This window comes from Poecilia mexicana, unplaced genomic scaffold, assembly GCF_051168715.1.
Source record: "Poecilia mexicana isolate PSO_F unplaced genomic scaffold, ASM5116871v1 scaffold_16, whole genome shotgun sequence".
Classification (NCBI taxonomy): Eukaryota; Metazoa; Chordata; class Actinopteri; order Cyprinodontiformes; family Poeciliidae; genus Poecilia; species Poecilia mexicana.
The window spans coordinates 15,873,246-15,891,011 of NW_028263385.1; the positions used below are offsets into that span (position 1 = coordinate 15,873,246).

The 17,766-nt window shown below is 37.9% G+C and overlaps 3 protein-coding genes across 3 annotated transcripts; 1 reads left to right on the plus strand and 2 right to left on the minus strand.

The window, feature by feature from the left end:
• Positions 1-2,746: 2,746 nt before the first annotated feature.
• On the minus strand, positions 2,747-8,077 carry them4 (thioesterase superfamily member 4). Its single transcript, XM_014984471.2, has 6 exons — positions 7,626-8,077; positions 6,751-6,943; positions 4,761-4,923; positions 4,351-4,461; positions 4,015-4,139; positions 2,747-3,939 (listed from the first exon to the last, which is right to left on the minus strand). The coding sequence occupies exons 1-6, from the start codon at positions 7,752-7,754 to the stop codon at positions 3,896-3,898; spliced, it is 765 nt and encodes a 254-aa protein (XP_014839957.2). The 5' UTR covers positions 7,755-8,077; the 3' UTR covers positions 2,747-3,895.
• Positions 8,078-8,920: 843 nt separating this feature from the next.
• Positions 8,921-11,428, minus strand: LOC106916282 (uncharacterized). Its single transcript, XM_014984472.2, has 4 exons — positions 10,947-11,428; positions 10,387-10,441; positions 10,046-10,163; positions 8,921-9,953 (listed from the first exon to the last, which is right to left on the minus strand). Exons 1-4 carry the CDS (start codon positions 11,241-11,243, stop codon positions 9,920-9,922), a joined length of 504 nt encoding a protein of 167 aa, XP_014839958.1. The 5' UTR covers positions 11,244-11,428; the 3' UTR covers positions 8,921-9,919.
• A 2,017-nt stretch (positions 11,429-13,445) lies between these two features.
• On the plus strand, positions 13,446-16,246 carry LOC106916280 (uncharacterized). Its single transcript, XM_014984463.2, has 5 exons — positions 13,446-13,461; positions 13,544-13,954; positions 14,771-14,825; positions 14,953-15,067; positions 15,157-16,246. The coding sequence occupies exons 2-5, from the start codon at positions 13,661-13,663 to the stop codon at positions 15,626-15,628; spliced, it is 936 nt and encodes a 311-aa protein (XP_014839949.2). The 5' UTR covers positions 13,446-13,461; positions 13,544-13,660; the 3' UTR covers positions 15,629-16,246.
• The last annotated feature ends 1,520 nt before the right edge of the window (positions 16,247-17,766 follow it).

Genomic DNA, 17,766 nt, shown 5'->3' on the forward strand with positions numbered 1-17,766 from the left:
CGCTGCTCTCACCCTCCCTCCCCCTCCACCCCCTCCAGCGCGCCCTGGCCGTCCCAGGCCGGGCTGGAGAGAGTTATGTCACCGGCTGTTACGTAACGCCAGCGGATCGGGTTTGCTTTGAAGTGCTCGGCTGTGAAATATAATCCCATGTTGCTGCCACAAAGTCCAATTGACAAAATAAAACGCGGAGACGTGGCATTCCTGTTGATTTCATGTTATGTACGGACAGGGAACATGCTTGGATAAAGCCACACTTTTCTTATGTTTTTTTTTTTTTTTTTGCAGGGACCAACTGGCGTGCACCCCGGAGGTGCACACCTCTGCGGGGATTCACTTTATCGACGGCATCTAATCCCTGCTCTTTTTTTTCCCTTTTTTTTTACAACAGCAGAAAGACAAAGAAAACGATGAATAATCAATATGTGTTCTCGGTTTACACGATCAAATGTTTCTGTAAGACGCAGTGCTTACGCAGGGTCCAGACTAATGCCGAGAGCAGCTCCAGCTTGAGCTGGTTCTGAATATCCGAGCGTGTTGACTGTGCGTTATTGCAACTTTTACTCAAGGAGGCAAAACCCGGTGCTTTACAGCGAACAGAGAGGCGGTGAAACATGGATGCTTCTGTCTCCTACAGGACAATCTGTTGGGTTGAAAGTCTCAATTAAAGTTTCAGTTCATTTTAGCTCAGTGCTGCAAAAATAAGAATGACGTCTCTTAGCCACAGTGATGCCAAAATTAACAGGCAAAACAGACGAGAACGACAATAAGTCTAGCAAAGTCTACAAAACTATGAAAATGAATTTTAAAAAAATATATCTGGATCACAGGAAAAAAAGACAAATGAGAATATAAAAAATGCATCTATTTAGATAAATGTTTTTTGGTTATATTTTTATGCAAAGTGTGGTCAGTGAAAATGGTATGAAGTTAAATATAAAGATATGTTTCATCCATCCATCTAATAGTCTCTGTTGGCTTTAGGTTTTCAGTTGTGTAGCTTAGAGAAAAAGAATCTGTTTCTCAAAATACAACACATACCCACAAAGCATGATTTCTCTTTGCCGCTTACACTGTAGGTTAAAAAATAGATTTAAATAAATATTAATTCTATTAAGTAAAATTGTTCAAGTAAAATTTAAGATTAATACTCATGTAGTGTTTAATATTAAGGAGTTTGCTTGATTTAACTTGGGTCATCAGTCTTTCACCCAAAAATGTTCAACAATATTTCTTGCACTTTTGACATTGACTTCAATTTGTGCTGGATGGTGCTTGGAGCATTTCACTTTAAATTATTACACTAAATGAATGAAAGCAAACTACTAGAATCTTATGAAGGTTTCAGCATCGCCATTTCCTGTCTGTTTTTTTTTTTCTTAGAAACCTCATTAATGACATCGTATAATTTCCAAATATCTACTACCTTTTATCAACAGCACCCGGTAAAACAAAGCTTGCATCTTGTCTTCAGATCAGTAATGGCCCTGCTGAAAGCCAGCTTGATTGGCGCAAATGCAGCCAATACCGAGGGATTGTGAAATGCGCTCCCCCACATTAAAAGACTGATGGGCCCGAAGCGCTGCAGTGGACAGAGCAAGCTGCAGGTGGTTTAACTGAAAGTGGAAAACAGCCGCCCCTCACCCGCTTCCTTTAAACCCAACTTGACCACATGAGACTGGAGAGAGAGGGGGAAAAAAGAGAAGCTTGTGTTTATTTGTCCTGCACTTTCATGCAATAGAAAGACTTTTAAAAACTAGGTAGCATTTCCATTTGTACGCATGCTTCTTCAGCGAGGTTAGAGATGTGAGGGGCCCTCAGAAGACTCGCCAGGCCTGTGCTGCGATGAGCATGCATACACAGAAACCACACAGGAGACCAACGTGTGGAAGAACTGACGTTAAATAGAGTGTAGAGGCTGCTACGGTTATGACCATTATTTGCTAACCAAAATCTAACATCAGCGTAGAGGAGCTCTTAAAGGTTTAGTGGTTCTATTAGTAGGTGGTCATTATTACATGCCAAATAAATAAAAATCACCCATCAAGTCAAGTCACTCATACATTTTGGCTCAGATATGTGCATACACCCAGGTTCTGGCTGGATATGTGTCTTGTTTTGGGACTAATGTTGAGTTTCTGGAAAGAACCATAACTTTTGTGGACAGTACACAAAAGCTTTGTTTATGCCAGCTAAAGTGGTAAAGATCCACAGTTCTGTTCCAGATATCCTGGCTGGTTTCTTACGGTTTTTATACGTCGCATAAGGTAGCACTGTGTTTGACGTGGGCCTCTATTTAACGCCAGTGAATCAGAAGCTTGCAATTTTACAGCAGTCTCGTGAATGTAGTAACAAACTGTTCTGCTATCGATCTGGCTTGTAGAAATAATCTTGGCAACTCTAACAGAATTAAAACAGGAGAAATTTTGTCCGGTTTATGCGGCATTCTATGCAGAATGTATAAATATGCGGCTTCATCAACATGCATTTGAGCTTGAATGTTTGATTCTGAAACTGGGTGTAGCATCATGCTAGTTGTTCGTCCTCAGACGGAAAGAACACCAGTGAAACTCATTGATAAAAGCACCAAATTAATCTGATATTTATAGACATAACGACTGCATGTGAATCTGACTGAACTTGTGTTGCATCAGAAAAACCATTTAGAGGAGAAAAAATATTTAATATGACCAGTTGGTTAAATAAAATCTGTGTCAGATGAGAAAAAGAAAACTCACAAAGACACGCCTTGTAGATCCTGGTAATAAAATTTCTCTTTAATAAAACAATTGTGTTTTTAGAAGTCGTTCATCAGCCCCATAATGCTGATGATAGAGACATTTTTTTTCTTCCATTTCTTGTTAACAAACAGATATTAAACATGTTTTGCTATTACATGCCCCCTTTCAAAATCCCATCGCATTAGAGAGAAGAAAGCTGCTGCATTTCATCAGTTTTTCTAACTCCGTGGTCTGCAGTGGATGCCAGAGCAGCGTGCCTCTGTGTGATGTGGAAGCCGTTACTTTTTACGGCTCGCTGCAACACGCCACAGTCATTTCTATATGCAGACACACGCTCAAAGTGGCAGCGTGAGCGGCATTGGCCGACGTGATGAACTTGTTTGTGAAGGCCTCGTGTCTTCATGACTAAGTTACGATATTCTGCTGGTGAAAAAAGCTACATTTCACATTCTAAACCAACCACAGACACCACATGGCGGAGCAACAGCTAACAACCCACACCTGACAATCAAAGCTCAAAAAATGTGTAAGAGGTGTAATAGAAGAAGCATGAAACTCACACTTTCTCATTAGAAAGGCGACCAAATTCAGAAGTGTTACTCTTTCATCCTAAACACCGGGTTTTTTTCTCCTTTATTTCTGTTACTGGCAGTACCAGTGCTCTTTTAAATAATGCGGTTTAGAGTTCTTTGTGATAAATACTTGAGCAGAATCACAAAAAAAAAGCACTTTCTATCCCATATTCAAGCACGTCACAGAATAAATATCTGGTCTTTAAAAAGAACAAAACCACATAACTTAGAGTTTTTATTTACAATATTTTTTTCTTTCTTCAGTGAAAATAATATCCACATAAGAGGCTTTGATCTTGGAGAAAGAAAATATACAAAACATCTCAGGGGAAGCTTCGAACTGTAAGGCCCCTGGGTAACTCAAAATGCAGTCAGTAAAACCTTAAAATTTTGTTCAATAAATGCACCACAGATATGTACTGTTTTTGTATTAGTGCCCTTACGCAAAGGCATTCAAGTTCAGTCTGTTAGTACAGGTTTCTTCAAGTTAATCTAGAAAATATGTCCGTAATCCAAACCAATATCTCACAAAGTCAAACACACTGGCTTGTTCTGGCCTCTGTTGTGCCAGCCTGGCGTGCTGCTTCACGTTTTCAGCAGATGGCTGACACTGATTGACAAAAACAGAGCTGCAAGGAGAAAAAGAAGGGTGACAATGCAGAAGGTGGAATGACAGAAATGGAAGTGACACTGAGGAAAGTTACCTGTTGCCTCTGTGTGCAGTTTGGAGCCGTCCGTGCTGGTCACTCTACATGAAATGTAAATTTTTCTGCCATCCTCTTTGTCCAGAATGGATTCAATCAGCACAGTACTTCCAAGTGGGATAGGACTACAGACAAAACAACAATTTTAGGCTAAAAAATATGATCCTCTGCTCTCCACATATATTAGTCCACCTGATATTGAAATAACCTCAAATCAATCTATCTATCTATCTATCTATCTATCTATCTATCTATCTATCTATCTATCTATCTATCTATCTATCTATCTATCTATCTATCTATCTATCTATCTTCATCCATCCATCTCTCTTTTACCTGCGGTAGTTGACGTTAAGGTTGGCCGTCATAACCGGTGCAGAAAGCAGAGAGGCATGCGTTCCTGTAACGGTGTCTATCATGGTGGCTATCGCCCCCCCGTGGACATGTCTGGAAGCACACATGATGTCTCTCAAACATTTATTGCGTAGTTTAACTAAAAGTGTTGTGGTAAATGAAGTTTTAACACCTTCATATAAAGAGGTTGGTTTTAATTGTGTTTTATTAAAGAGAGACTTTGTTTTCAAAGTTTGAGACAAAAAAAAACTATTAGAGGCAAAAAGCAAATGGAACATTTCCTTTAAATTAAGCAAACATGCAAAAGAATATGACAAATATTTACGGACAAAAATGGAAAACAAATATAGACCTTCAGACACAAACATGGCCAGGAGTAAACGTTAGCTCACCCTGGTGCCCCCTCCAAAAGGTGTCCAGCTTGGAAGATGCACGCACACTTGAGCTTGTCTTGTCTGAAAAATATAACGTACTCAAACGAAGTTCCAGGGTCCCTGATGTTCCGGGTGAAAAGGCGAGCTTTTGACTGGATTATCTTGCTGAGATACACTCCCCCTGATGAGACACAACACATGCACACAGACCGATCAGCAGCTAGCCTTCTGTGATTAGTTTGAAATATATGTCCTTCATAACTAAGACCAGAATGAGGAATTACAAACAAATCACTTCATCTACATTTAAATTAATCTGTACATTTTTACAAAACACCAAAATGGCTCTCATAGAAACATGGTGACGCCAATGTTTGCTACAGTGAGCTTTGTATTTGTCTTGGTTTAGCCTTCCTTACCACCTCCTGCACTTTGCATGATGACAAGATAAACCTGGGCCCTCATCCAGCCTCGTTTCTGCCAGCTCCAGCTGTTTTGAACTTTTAAATTATCCCTCCGACTGTAAATATAGACATGTTTAGATGAGCAGCTGTGTCCTTGCCGATGCATATCAGCACACATTTGCCTAACCTGAATGGCCTTATCTGTTGTCCAACCAGTTTTGAAGAATGCTAACCAACTCCAAGGAAGCAGAAAGTCCTTGATTATCAAGTAAAAGATTGTGCTCAACTGAGAACATGCCTGTTACATTCATTTTTATAAGAACTGAAACAGGTGCCAAATTGTAATTCCGCTGATTTTGCTAGAATAGAAATTGCATACCACTTTGCGTCATAATGTGGAGACAATCGTCTTATCTTGAATGTGAACTAAACAAAAGAGCTGATTACAGATTTCAAGAAAAACAGGAGACATGATGGGGGAAGAAGTGGAGGTGGAGGAGGAGCATAAATACCTCGGTGTTCACATGGACAACAGACTAGACTGGAAATGAAGCAGCGAGACAAACTACAAGAAGGGACAGACTAGAGCAGACTGTACTTCTTGATGAAGCAAAGGTCCTTCAAGGGTTGCAGCAAGATGATATGCAAATCTTCTATAAGTCTGTTGCGGAGAGTGTAATCTCTTCTGCCATCACCTGTTGGGGCAGCAGCATCAGACCTAGGGACTTAAAAAGGCTCAACAACCTGAAGAAGGCTGGTTCTGTTCTGGTGGAACCACAGGAGATGACGGAGCAAAGAGGGATTCTTCATGAAATCAAGAAAATGACAGCGAACCATGACTGACTGTGTTCATTCAGACTGCTACAGAAGATCTGGATGTACAACCACAGTTACAACAACATTTAATTTCCCTCTGGGATTAATCAAGTGTTTTCGAATGAAACTGATTTTACTTTGAATTTCCTATTAGGCTTTCTTCAAAAACTGAATATATTAAAATTAAAAGTATTTTTAGAAACAATGTCATAGTGTGGGAATGTGTTACTACAACAAAATTTGAATTCATTTCATTGCTTTATACAGATATTTTGAGGCACTCTATTGTCTACGATCCTTCATAAACCACAGTCCCAATAGGTATTGTGCTGATAGTTGCTCTTACTGTAAGTACAGTGAAGTCTATGGGAGTAGCCATATTCTTGACTTTCTGACATAAACAAAGTCACAAAAACACACATCTGAGTACTTGAACAGCATGTTCTCTTGTCTTTCCCCTTTTGAAGAGTTTTCAAGAGAATCAGTGGTCATGGGTGGCAAATTAAACAATCCAAAACACTCTGAGGATTTAAATTCTGTTTTCATACCCAAGTTTGTTCGAAGACCAAAACATTTATAATAAAAAATACCAACTAGTTTGAGTGTATGATCTTAAAATGAGAATCTCAGCTTTAAATCATAATTCACAAATGTAAAGAAGGTGCAAATGTAATTGGAAAAATTCACAAAGCTGCAAACTTAAGCCAGGATTTCTGTGGCATTTTTTTTTCTTCAAACAAGTTCTACCTTAGTTGTCTCAAAACAAAGCCCCCAGTTTGCACCTGTACCTGTTGCATACTTTAGAGTCCGATTGTAGCTTGGCAGTCTTGTCCACCGCTCTCCATGGTCCTCTTGTCCTTCTGCCGTTTCCTTACTCAGCCTGTTATAATGGTTGTACAGCTGCATCATCTCTTTCCCCCATGACGAGTTGGGCAGGCTGAAGTCTCGAGGTTTTCGGGCAAAGATTTTTGGCAGTGCATGCTGAACATTAAAACAAATTACTTTTTTTTTTTAAAGCTTCAAGTAAATCTAGAGTAGTCAAAACAAGCAGCCAAAATACACATAGTATCTCTGAAGAGATTTACAGCTAAGCTGGAAGAATCTGTTGACAGGACAACTATTAGTAACACACTTCACGAATCTGTCCTTTACGGAAAAGTGGCAAGAAGAACTTCTACTTATGTTAACATGGGAGAGAACTATTGCCACTGTGGAATGTGGTGGTGGCAGTCTCAAGGTGTATAGTATTTTTACAGCAGAAACAAGGAAGCTGGTCAGAATCCATGGCATGATCAAAACCATGTTAAGCCTTCCTTCTGCTTCAAAACGAGAGTTTCTATATATCCCAATGAAATACATTGTGGTTGTAACGTAATAAATGTGAATACTTTTGCAAAGCAAGACAAAAAAAGTAGCTTTAAACTAGCTTAGGTCATCACTGAAGCACAAATTTACTTATTCATTTTTTTTAAAATATCCATCTCGTTTAAAAATACATTATTGTTCTCATCCTGTGACAGAGTGCCTGAGTAATTTTTTGGTTGTCTGTCATTCATATGAGGATGGTGCAGTCACACTAAACAGAAGGCCCAGGATCCAATGAGAATAGCATGAGGTTCACAGCGTCATCCAGCACAAATAACCAGCTTATTATGGTACCTACCACCAAGGTCCGCTCTGAGGTGGTCCTGAATAAAACACTAGAACATTGTGTCTTCAGTGGTGGATTCCCGAATGGGAGAGAACCGAAGCACCGAAATCCGCTGAATATTCGACCGACGCTTCGTGCCATTTCTAATCTGAAGAAAAATCTAAGAAAAAAAAAAAACACCTATGTTTTGTATTCAAGAAGGGGATACTACAGTAACTGTAAGGTTGCTCTAATTAAGCGCTCCGAGTTTGTTTCTAAACGGCTTTAAAACGCGGTCATAGCTAACATCGAGACTAAAATACTGCCACTTCAATAAAAACTTGAAAAACTCCTTCATTAAACTCGTTTATATATTCTTTTAAAGCCAACTAGCTCGGTTAACTAACACTGTTATTGTTTTACCGGTGACTTTCATGTGTCACGATGATTCGCGCAGTGTCTGCCAACTTCCGGCACCGGTAACAGTGACGTAAGTGCCGGGTCATGTCACGTGCTTTGAGATTTGCATCAGGATTGGTTGAAGGATGAACAGAGCTTCCTGTAACACCTACTTTGTCATAGCAACCAGTGATCTGTTTAATAAACCGCCAAACGGGGAGTTAGATTTAATGCTGTTTGCTCACTTTCTTGACTCACCAAGACGGAAAAAACTAGTTTCCTAAATTTGTTGGAGAGGTGGCCAGTTTCTTGAAGCCCAGTCTCTGTCACACGTACTTACAATTTCACAATGTGATGTAAATGAGAGACGCAGGACTAAATAACTTAGTTGATCAATGTAATGTATAGACTCAATGTCTATTGAGTAGTGAAATAGACAATGAGTATTAATGAGTTAGATATCGTAAATGTGCCCGTTTAACCTGAAGTAAAAAACAATTTAAATTAAATAAATTTCCATTTTTAGTCACTGGCATGTAGATTTCAACTTAGAAGATAGAATACAGAAAATGAAATTATATTCAATTCAAAAATTTTATTAACCTGAGAGGAAATTTAACTGTTGAATAATTTACTTCAAAAAGTTGTAGATATATACCCAAGTTGACAATGAAGTCAATATTGAAAGCATAGATGGATGTTTAAATATATTTTGTGTACAACTTTGTTCCAAAATCCAAAAAATTTTAAATAATTTCTTTAATGTATTCCAAAGTACACATATATCAATAGAACATATTTTTTCCTCAAATTTAAATGTACTATAACACAATAGTAAATGTATTAATTTTCCATACATTTCTGTAAATGTGCCTTCTGTATGGGGAAAAAAAAGTTCTTTGTACAAACAATGATAAAGCCAACAAAACTTAAAATTTACAGGCATTTTATTTGGATAAACCCCAGTTCAAACAAATTGGTCTATGTGAAAGTGACTGTATCCTCTCTTTTAAAAAGTTGTGAAAGTTTTTAAGAGTCTTGTTATTTTTTACACTTTTTCTCTGAAATTCTGATAAAAATAACAAAGCAAATGCTAAATGTCTGACTGCAGAGGCAACATGGTTAGGGAAGCTAGTAGATATATATATATATATATATATATATATATATATATATATATATATATATATATATATATATATATATATATATATAAATAATCAATAAATGGGCAAAAATAAAGAGAGACTAAGCACAACTGCATAGAAAATAAACATTAAAAATTGAACATATTCAAAAACCACAAAGCTTTTAGGAGACAATTTTGAAAATTGCCAGCTTTAATAACCAACTCATAACCAGAAAATAAATGGTGCAAAGTTTTCATTGCTTTAAATCCCTCAAGTGTCAGATTGTTTTTCTCATTTTAAAACATTTTTCTACAATGAATATTTACTCAGCACAACCAAAGTATTACAAAAGGTTTTGCCATTGACACTATGAAAAAAAAATTCTCCACTAGAGGGAGTCAAAGGACTAAACCTCTCAGCTGAAGGCTTGTCACATTATTTAACTATTTTACTGTTGTACCTACAGTGATGTCTCAGATAATAACAACATTATTTGAGTCTAGCAGTGTAAATAATGAATTCCACAATACAGAATACGTTTTAAAGTATTTTAAAGATTCAAGAAGCCAAACAATATTCAACCGAAACAATCACTTCAAACACATAACATAATTTAAATAAAAATGTGAAAAACGATTTCCCTTTTCCCATAGGTCAGCTAAATGTGCATGACAACAATATATATAAAAATAAGAAGACAAACAAACAAACAAAAAGATGCCAACAGAACTTATAGATGGTTCTTCTCAGGTTTGACCCTGCGTGGAAAAGTTCAACCAAGTTTACTCGGATTTGATTTTATTGTGGTGGAGCGGACTCTCCACACAGTTTCCTACAAAAACAAAAAGAGAAAATCAGAAATCAGGACCTGATATAATAAAGGCTTTGATGTCACCATGACCAGTAGCTCTTTGCTTTACTCACCGTGCTTCTTCCTTAGTCATATCTGCATGGGCACAAATTGCTTTTTCTCTGTCCAAGATCTGTTGTTTCAAGTTCCCAATCTCCTCTTGAGCCTTATTCTTGGCTGCTTCATGATCAGCTGGAAAAAATAATAATAAATTGGAGAATGTCTGTATTTGATGCCTAAACAGGTCTAAATGATTGCTATATCATCGCCATTAGAGTTCAGTACATGATACAAAATAAGACGTTTGAAGAGAGAGCTAATGAAGTTTCATGTGGGTTTATAGGACTGCACCAGGAAACATATTTGCATACATACTGCTACAGTTCAGTGGAAGTGTTCTTCTGTCTGGACTTACTTTTGAGTTTATTTATGGATTCTTCCAACTCAGTCTTCTTCTTTTCAGCGTTTCCCTAAAATGATGAATATAAATGCACTTGTTAGGAGTGGAAAAGAAAAAGGCCATGTGCAAAACAACATATATTATAGAGACAACAATGGCAAGGGTGGTAGGAGTTCATCCTGTAACTGGGGAGCTGCAGGTTCGAATCCCCATTAAATCTGTCTCAGTTGCTGTGTATTTAATATTCATATTTTTTAAACATATTTCAATCAAATTGGCTGTTCGTGCATAATTAATTTTCAAATTCATAAACATAGGGGGGGGGGAATTATCAGCTGCATGCTAAATAGCTTTTCAGTTGCCTTGATGTCTCTCCAGGATGATTAAGCATTCTCATGTATTCTGCACCTTATAAGAAGTAAAAGAAACCGTTTATGCTGAAAGTACACCTTTTTAGGTCCGATTGAGAGATTCTTTTAATCAGACTGAGATTTAAGAAAAGGGGTACAAATCATGGGGCAACCACTGCTTGGACCTGAAACGTTGAAAACTTTATGTGAGTGTTTGCGCCTTGCCTTCGCCGCGTTGCAGGTCTCCAGACTTTTCTCAGCCTCCTGCAGCGCCTTCTCCTTCTCCGTCTTCTCCTTCTTCAGGTCCTCCAGCTTCAGGTTGGCGTTGTCCACTGTGGATTTGAGCTCCTGGATTTTACTTTTCATGTCCATGATGGAGTCTTCCCTCCTCTTCACCTCCGCAGAGCTCTCCACCATGCGGGCCCTCAGGTTACGCAGACTCAGCTCCTGCCGCAGAGTCTGGAAAATCATCGCTACCATAACCGCCACGCTGACGGCGACAAAAAAAATCACCAGCTTCATCGTTTTTTGTTTTTTTTTCTGTTGTTCTCACTTGATCGATGGTAGATTTTGACTGGGGCCGTCTGCTGTGGTAAAACCTGCCGGTGGTCACTTGTTCATCCCTGGAAGAATGTCTCCAGCTCTCTTCCCGAGATCAGCGACGCCAAAGTTGTAGTAACCGGCTCTACCTGCCGAGCAAGCTGGGCGTGTCGATTCACCTGCTTCCTGGTGACACCTTTATGCGTTGGCACTAAGAAAGGATTTAAAAAATGAAAAGAAAAATATATGTAAATTGCCTTTGAACTTTTATTTTTCCAAAAACCTGTTGATGTTGGAATTAAAAAAAAAATCTTTATAGGCTACATAATTATAGTTTAACTGTTAAACATAATGCGATTAATTGATAATTAAATGTGTTCATTTGCAAGAAAATTACCTAAATCTTTGTGTGGCATTTGTTAAAAGTTCAGAAAACTTTTAAGTTGATTTTTTTTATATAAAATATGAGCGGGCAAATCAATTAGATTTCTTAAAGGGATAGTTCAGTTTTAAAGTGACTTTCTGTTAAGGTATTTACCACCAGTAAATTACCGTACTCTCTTAGCCTCAAAAATCCAGGTTAGCTTGTTAGATTGAGACAGATACTTCCAAGACCAAAACAGCTCCATCAAAAAAAAAAAACTTAGTTTGTTTATTCAAGGTGCGGCATTCTAAGATCCTCATGGGAAAGGAACTAGTAAAGTATTTCTGGCCAGAGACACTTTGGGCACAAAAGTATACAGCGGAGTAAAAAATTGCTTGGGGGTGTGTTAAGTAAATGCAGCTTTATTTATTTTAAAGTGTCCTCTTGTAATCTGTCCCATGACCCTTGACCATGGCCTTTGTGTCACACAAATCTAGTAAAACATACATATGCATGGAGGAATATATAAGTATAATATATGTTTGCTTGTTATTTCTTGCGTAGAGTGCTAAACTAGTTTAGGATGTACAAAAACCCCCCAAAACAAATAAAAGTAAGGAAGGCATGTTGTGCTGAAATATATCAACATTTATTCATTTCTGAGCTATAATCTTATAGGGAAAGTTGTACTAAAACACATTTTAACACAATATCTCACCAAAGCAAGTACACCAATCAAATTTCTGAAAAAATGTTAGCCCATATCTTTTCATGGTACTTTGCTCTGCACCAGTTTGTCTTTTGAAAATAGATGCATGAGTGCTGTCAGCAGTCCTGCAGAGGTCGAAAGGAAGCAGATGATCAGGTTGTTAGAGCTCAGATCTTTCGTGGCTCGCTGCATCAAGTTCATCTGCATGGCTGTCTTTCCAGGAGGAAAGTTCCTCTATAGGAAATGCAAAACAAAGCCCACAAACTGTTTGCTGAGTACCAGTAGACTAAGCACATGGATTACTGGAAACATGTCCTGTGGTCGGATGAGACCACATAAACTTATGTTGGTCTCAGATGGTGTCCAGGTGAGAAGTACAAAGACAAGTGTGTCCAATCTTCAGTGACTTCTTGGTGGTAGGAGTGTCAAGTGTAATAACAGTTGTTCGTTTTTGTTTTTTAAATAACTGTTACATGAATGTTGGGTTTATTTTGACACCTTTGAGAATATTTTCACCTGCACATATGCAAAAATACTGCTTTAGCAACATTTTTTGACTGCTTCACAACAGCACACATATGTCCATGGATTGTGTACATCTTCTTCTTCATGTTTCATGTTTTGTCACAACAAAAAGGTACAGTTTGAATAATGATTATGTACACATATAGTTACTCTGATAACATGCTGTTCAGCATGTTTCTCAGGATGGTGGATCGTAAAGCCTCTAATTTAAATTTTTTGACTTATTTGTAAATAACCACCCAAAATTTAATGGTTTATAGGTTTTGAAAATATCACCTGCTTTTTGTTTTAGATTAGAGTTGTTTTAGATAGTAGAAGTACTCGGGTCCAACTGAACTTTATTTACAGTAAATAGAAATGTAGCGAGCTTCAACAAGTATAGGTAAGATAATAACCCCGTGCAAACTTTCAACAAAACCTTACGGTGGAAATTCTGAACTATCCCTTTAAGTGGCGAGACAAAAGGTGCCAGGTCTGACGTGTTACCAGGACCTCGCACGTACAGGTACAGCAACCTGTTCCTGTTTTAGAAGCGATGCGGGAAGGGGGCGTTTCTTCCTGCTTCCAGCTCCGATCCAAGCAGGTGAGCAAAGAAAGCTCAGGTGAGTTGAGGATTGGCTTCAATTTACCAGCAATGCGTAGAGAGGAGGTGTAACCGTGGTGACGCGGAGCTTTCACGTTCAGGTTTGATGAGCTCTCGGATGGCGCATGGAGAGTGAAGAACCCGGACACCTGTAGGAAGAACTCTTGACCTCCCCTTTTAAGGACACCGAACAAGAAAGTGTTCTGTTCTTGCACAGGATGAAGGTGCATCTCGTGCTCCCTGTGGCGCTGCTGACGTCTGTTATTTTGGTGGGATTACTAAAGATCCGCAAAAGGGACCATGATAAGGAAGAGAAGCGGAGCCGGTTCCAGGACATCAAGCTGCGGGTGACCAGCGATGTCCTCCAGGAGTACCAGAAAGAGAAGGCCGAGAGGCAGAACGAGCTGGAAAAGGTTCAGGGCGAGCTGAAGGCCATGGAAGAGGAAGTGAAGGTTGCGCAGACCAAAGCAGAGAAGGCTGCTGGAGATTTAACTGGCTGCGAGGGTTCCCAGGTGATTATAGTTGGTTAAATAAAGTCAGCGTGATCATTTAATACAATGTACTTCTGACACGTCCAACTAAAACACATATCTGAAGAGACTATTGGCAATATGATGTATAACTATTACTATTGACACAAATTTGTAGTTATCTATTAAAAGAGTAATATTCTACTATATGGTATTTTCAATATTTTTAGACATACGTCTAACAATAAGACATGTATGTTTAGACATACATGTCTAAAAATATGTCTGAATCAGATCTATTCCTCCCCACCCCCAAGAGCCAAATATATTACCTGCCTAATATAATGTCAAACTGAGCAGAGTGGTGTGAAAACGGGCATACTCAACATAATAATAGAGCAGTGAAGGCAATTCTGTTTAATTTTTGACATTTAAAAATATGTCTGGAAAACTCAAACCTCTCCGTTGGGAGCCTATGACTCATTTTCTTGTTGGATTATCTCTTAAAGTTTCTTTTTGCTCCGACAAAAGCATCGAGAACATGTTTCTTTGTGTAAAGGAATGTCGAGTGTCTTGCTTAATCTTTGATCAGCACAAACCAGAAAATCAGGCTTGACTTCTGCTTGCAGAGTGACTGACAGCAGGTCAGTCAGTACAACCAAACTGTAGCATGGACTAAACATGTTCCTCCATGTTAGCTATTGTGGTTTGTATTCTTTCTGCAAGTTCCCATGTCAGATTTTCTCTTATTTTCCAACTTAAGGCAGCCCCTGTTCCCAGAAGCAAAACTGTGGTTTGGCAATAGAAACAAATGATAAACTACAAGCAATATGTTTACATTTTCTTGTTCATTGGCAGAAATCTGGTGCTGATCAGCAGGCAGCAGAGGAAACAAACTTGGGCAACCTCAAAGGTAACCAAATCTTAATTTCTCTAAATGTTGGAAACAGTGTTCACACTTTTGTATGCATAACCTCCTAACTCTTTTTTTTCTTTTACTAGCAGTATACTGAAACATTTAATTCTTATAACTTCCACAGCTCAAACTGAGAAGGAGACGACAGAATGGAACGCAGAACTAGATCGACTGAAAAAACAGCTGACAGAAAAAAGTCCAGTGTGTAACTTCTTGAAAGAGTACCCAGACCAAATAAAGTAATGTCATATCTTTATTTCAGTTGAATTTGCAGCATAAGTCTACTGATCACATTTTATAACTTTTCTTCTTTTTTTTTTCCTTCAAGGACTATGTGTGGCATTAAAGAAGAACCAAAGGCAGAGCCTCCCAAACAAGAGGAGAAAAAGGCAGAGCCTCCCAAACAAGAGGAGAAAAAGGAAGAACCCCCGAAACAAGAGGAGAAAAAAGAAGAGCCTCCCAAACAGGAGGAGAAAAAGGCAGAGCCTCCCAAACAAGAGGAAAAAAAGGCAGAGCCTCCCAAACAAGAGGAGAAAAAGGCAGAGCCTCCCAAACAAGAGGAGAAAAAGGCAGAGCCTCCCAAACAAGAGGAGAAAAAGGAAGAACCCCCCAAACAAGAGGAGAAAAAGGAAGAGCCCCCCAAACAAGAGGAGAAAAAGGAAGAGCCCCCCAAACAAGAGGAGAAAAAGGAAGAGCCCCCCAAGCAAGAAGAGAAAAAGGAAGAGCCTCCCAAGCAAGAGGAGAAAAAGGAAGAGCCTCCCAAGCAAGAGGAGAAAAAGGAAGAGCCTCCCAAACAATAGGTGAACTCTGCCAAATAAGTGGACATAAAGACAGATGCCTTGATATAAAAATGTGCACAACAACCATTTTTTCCTCTACATCTCAAGCAGATCTGTTCACAAGGACACAACTATTCTGACTTTTATTTCGGCTGGGATACAATGTTGCTGGTGACATGAAGTATTTCCAAGAAAAAGGCAGACATGTGGATTTGGTTTTCAGTCACTTGACATTTCTGCAAACTGACCTTTAATTTTAAAGCTCTGGTTTGAAAACGGTCAGTGCAATAGTCCATAGACTTAAACAGTGAATTAAATCAGCCACAGCAACCTAATTGAAAATAAATAGATTAATGGTGTTATGTTCCCTCCCACCTAAATCGTTAAGTAAAAACACACATTCTGTAAACTTAAACATTAGCTTTTGTTCTGAGACAAAGACCATCTCTGCAACCACTTACTCGACATACTATGTCCTAATTTGCCATGTGTTCCGGTTTCCTACCAAGTGTCATCTGAATTTCCTCAAGACATTAAATGTTACATGTAGCAGAGGTAGGTCCTCAGATATGACTCTTCATTAGAATTTTCAAGATCCTGTTTTTGTAACTAAATGAAAAATAAAAACATGTCATGGTGCAGGGTTTGTTTTGCGCAGGTTTTATTTTGTGAAATTTGTTGGGTTTGTTGTATTTTAATCCTTTAATATGATAGTTTTTTTTAATTTGATGGACTGGTGACCTGTCCAGGGTGAATCCCGCCAAAGACTGCAGTAGATAGACAACAGCTGCTCCGTGATCCTGCATGGAACAGCAGGTGATGGATGAATTAATGAACGGATATGAAGCACTTCCCCAAAAAATTCTGCTATATTGATAAGATAAACTTGGACTGCACAGCTGAAAAGAAATTATTTATCAGAGGGATTGGGATTGCCAAGTTTATTATTTTTTTTGGAACATGTTTGTAAAGTGCTTGGACTTAAAGTGTCCAGCTAGATTAGCCACACCACCTTAAACTTTTTTTTTGTTTTGTTTACATTTTGTCTCGTATCTTAAGGATATAAATGTATTTTGTTGGGATTTTTTTAATGAACCAATACAATGTAGTTAAAATTTGTGAAGATGGAGAACAATGATGCATGGTTTTCAAGCTTTTTTTTTTTTTTTACAAATAAAAATGTGAAAATCTAGTGTCTCTTTGTTTACACTGATGCCCCTAAATAAAGTCAAATACAGCACAATCAACTGCTTTCACAATTCCCCCAAAGAGTTTATAAAACAATATGCCATGCTTTTAAACGTCTCAGTTCATTTTGATTTGCACCACCTTGGCTATAATGTTTTTCTTTACATAACAGGTAATAAAACAAAATACATTTTAGATGATAGAAAACTTATTGAAGGACCAGTATGTATAAATAAATAAATAACTGGAATAACCTGAAAACGCATAAGAAATCCAACCAGTATAATAGCCACTGCTCTCTCTGCAGCAGTTATAATCAATTGAGACTAACTGTGACATTTCCAGTTGCTATAATTAAAATATATATGGTAAAATTACAAAGAAAACTGTTCTTTTAATAAACTATTAATAGAAAAACTGAGGATAAAATACAATTTCAGCTAGTGTTTTTCAGGAAAACCTGCTCAGCAAAGCTAGATTTGTGTTAGCTAGCATGGAATGATGAAATAATACACTTTAAAATGACTTTGTATTTACTGAATGGACATGATATGTTATTAAAGTGTAGTACTACTTTGATTAGTCTGAAACATTTATTTTACAGAAATTCACAAATTACTTATAAGCTATTTTGGCCTGGGAAACTAGTCTGGTAGGCTAGCAATGTTTTTGCAAGGTCAGAAACAAAGAAATAAAACAATTTGGAGGAACTAAGTTCTCATTGAATAAGCATTATATGTAACCAGTGGAATAATAAGAACATTTTGTTCACAGAACTTGTTTGAAAAGGAATCTCAGTGAACTTTAATATGATTGCTAGTTTGATGTTAGCATACCGCTGTGGATCTAATTAACAGTTACAACAGTCCATGAAGAGGGTGAATGCTCAATTATGTAATTATCAGCCCATAAACTATGTCTTAAAAGTATTAAAGTAAAATTTTCTTTAAATAAACTCAATATATAAAGTG

Coding starts and splice junctions, on each gene's coding strand:
- LOC106916280 (XM_014984463.2), top strand. CDS start 13,661: ATGAAGGTGCATCTCGTGCTCCCTGTGGCGCTGCTGACGTCTGTTATT. Junction 13,955..14,770: donor CTGGCTGCGAGGGTTCCCAG/GTGATTATAGTT, acceptor GTTCATTGGCAG/AAATCTGGTGCTGATCAGCA. Junction 15,068..15,156: donor GAGTACCCAGACCAAATAAA/GTAATGTCATAT, acceptor TTTTCCTTCAAG/GACTATGTGTGGCATTAAAG.
- them4 (XM_014984471.2), bottom strand. CDS start 7,754: ATGGCACGAAGCGTCGGTCGAATATTCAGCGGATTTCGGTGCTTCGGT. Junction 4,462..4,760: donor CTTTTGGAGGGGGCACCAGG/GTGAGCTAACGT, acceptor GTGTGCTTCCAG/ACATGTCCACGGGGGGGCGA. Junction 3,940..4,014: donor ACTGCACACAGAGGCAACAG/GTAACTTTCCTC, acceptor TTCTCCTTGCAG/CTCTGTTTTTGTCAATCAGT.
- LOC106916282 (XM_014984472.2), bottom strand. CDS start 11,243: ATGAAGCTGGTGATTTTTTTTGTCGCCGTCAGCGTGGCGGTTATGGTA. Junction 10,442..10,946: donor AGACCTGCAACGCGGCGAAG/GCAAGGCGCAAA, acceptor TCATCATTTTAG/GGAAACGCTGAAAAGAAGAA. Junction 9,954..10,045: donor ATGACTAAGGAAGAAGCACG/GTGAGTAAAGCA, acceptor TTGTTTTTGTAG/GAAACTGTGTGGAGAGTCCG.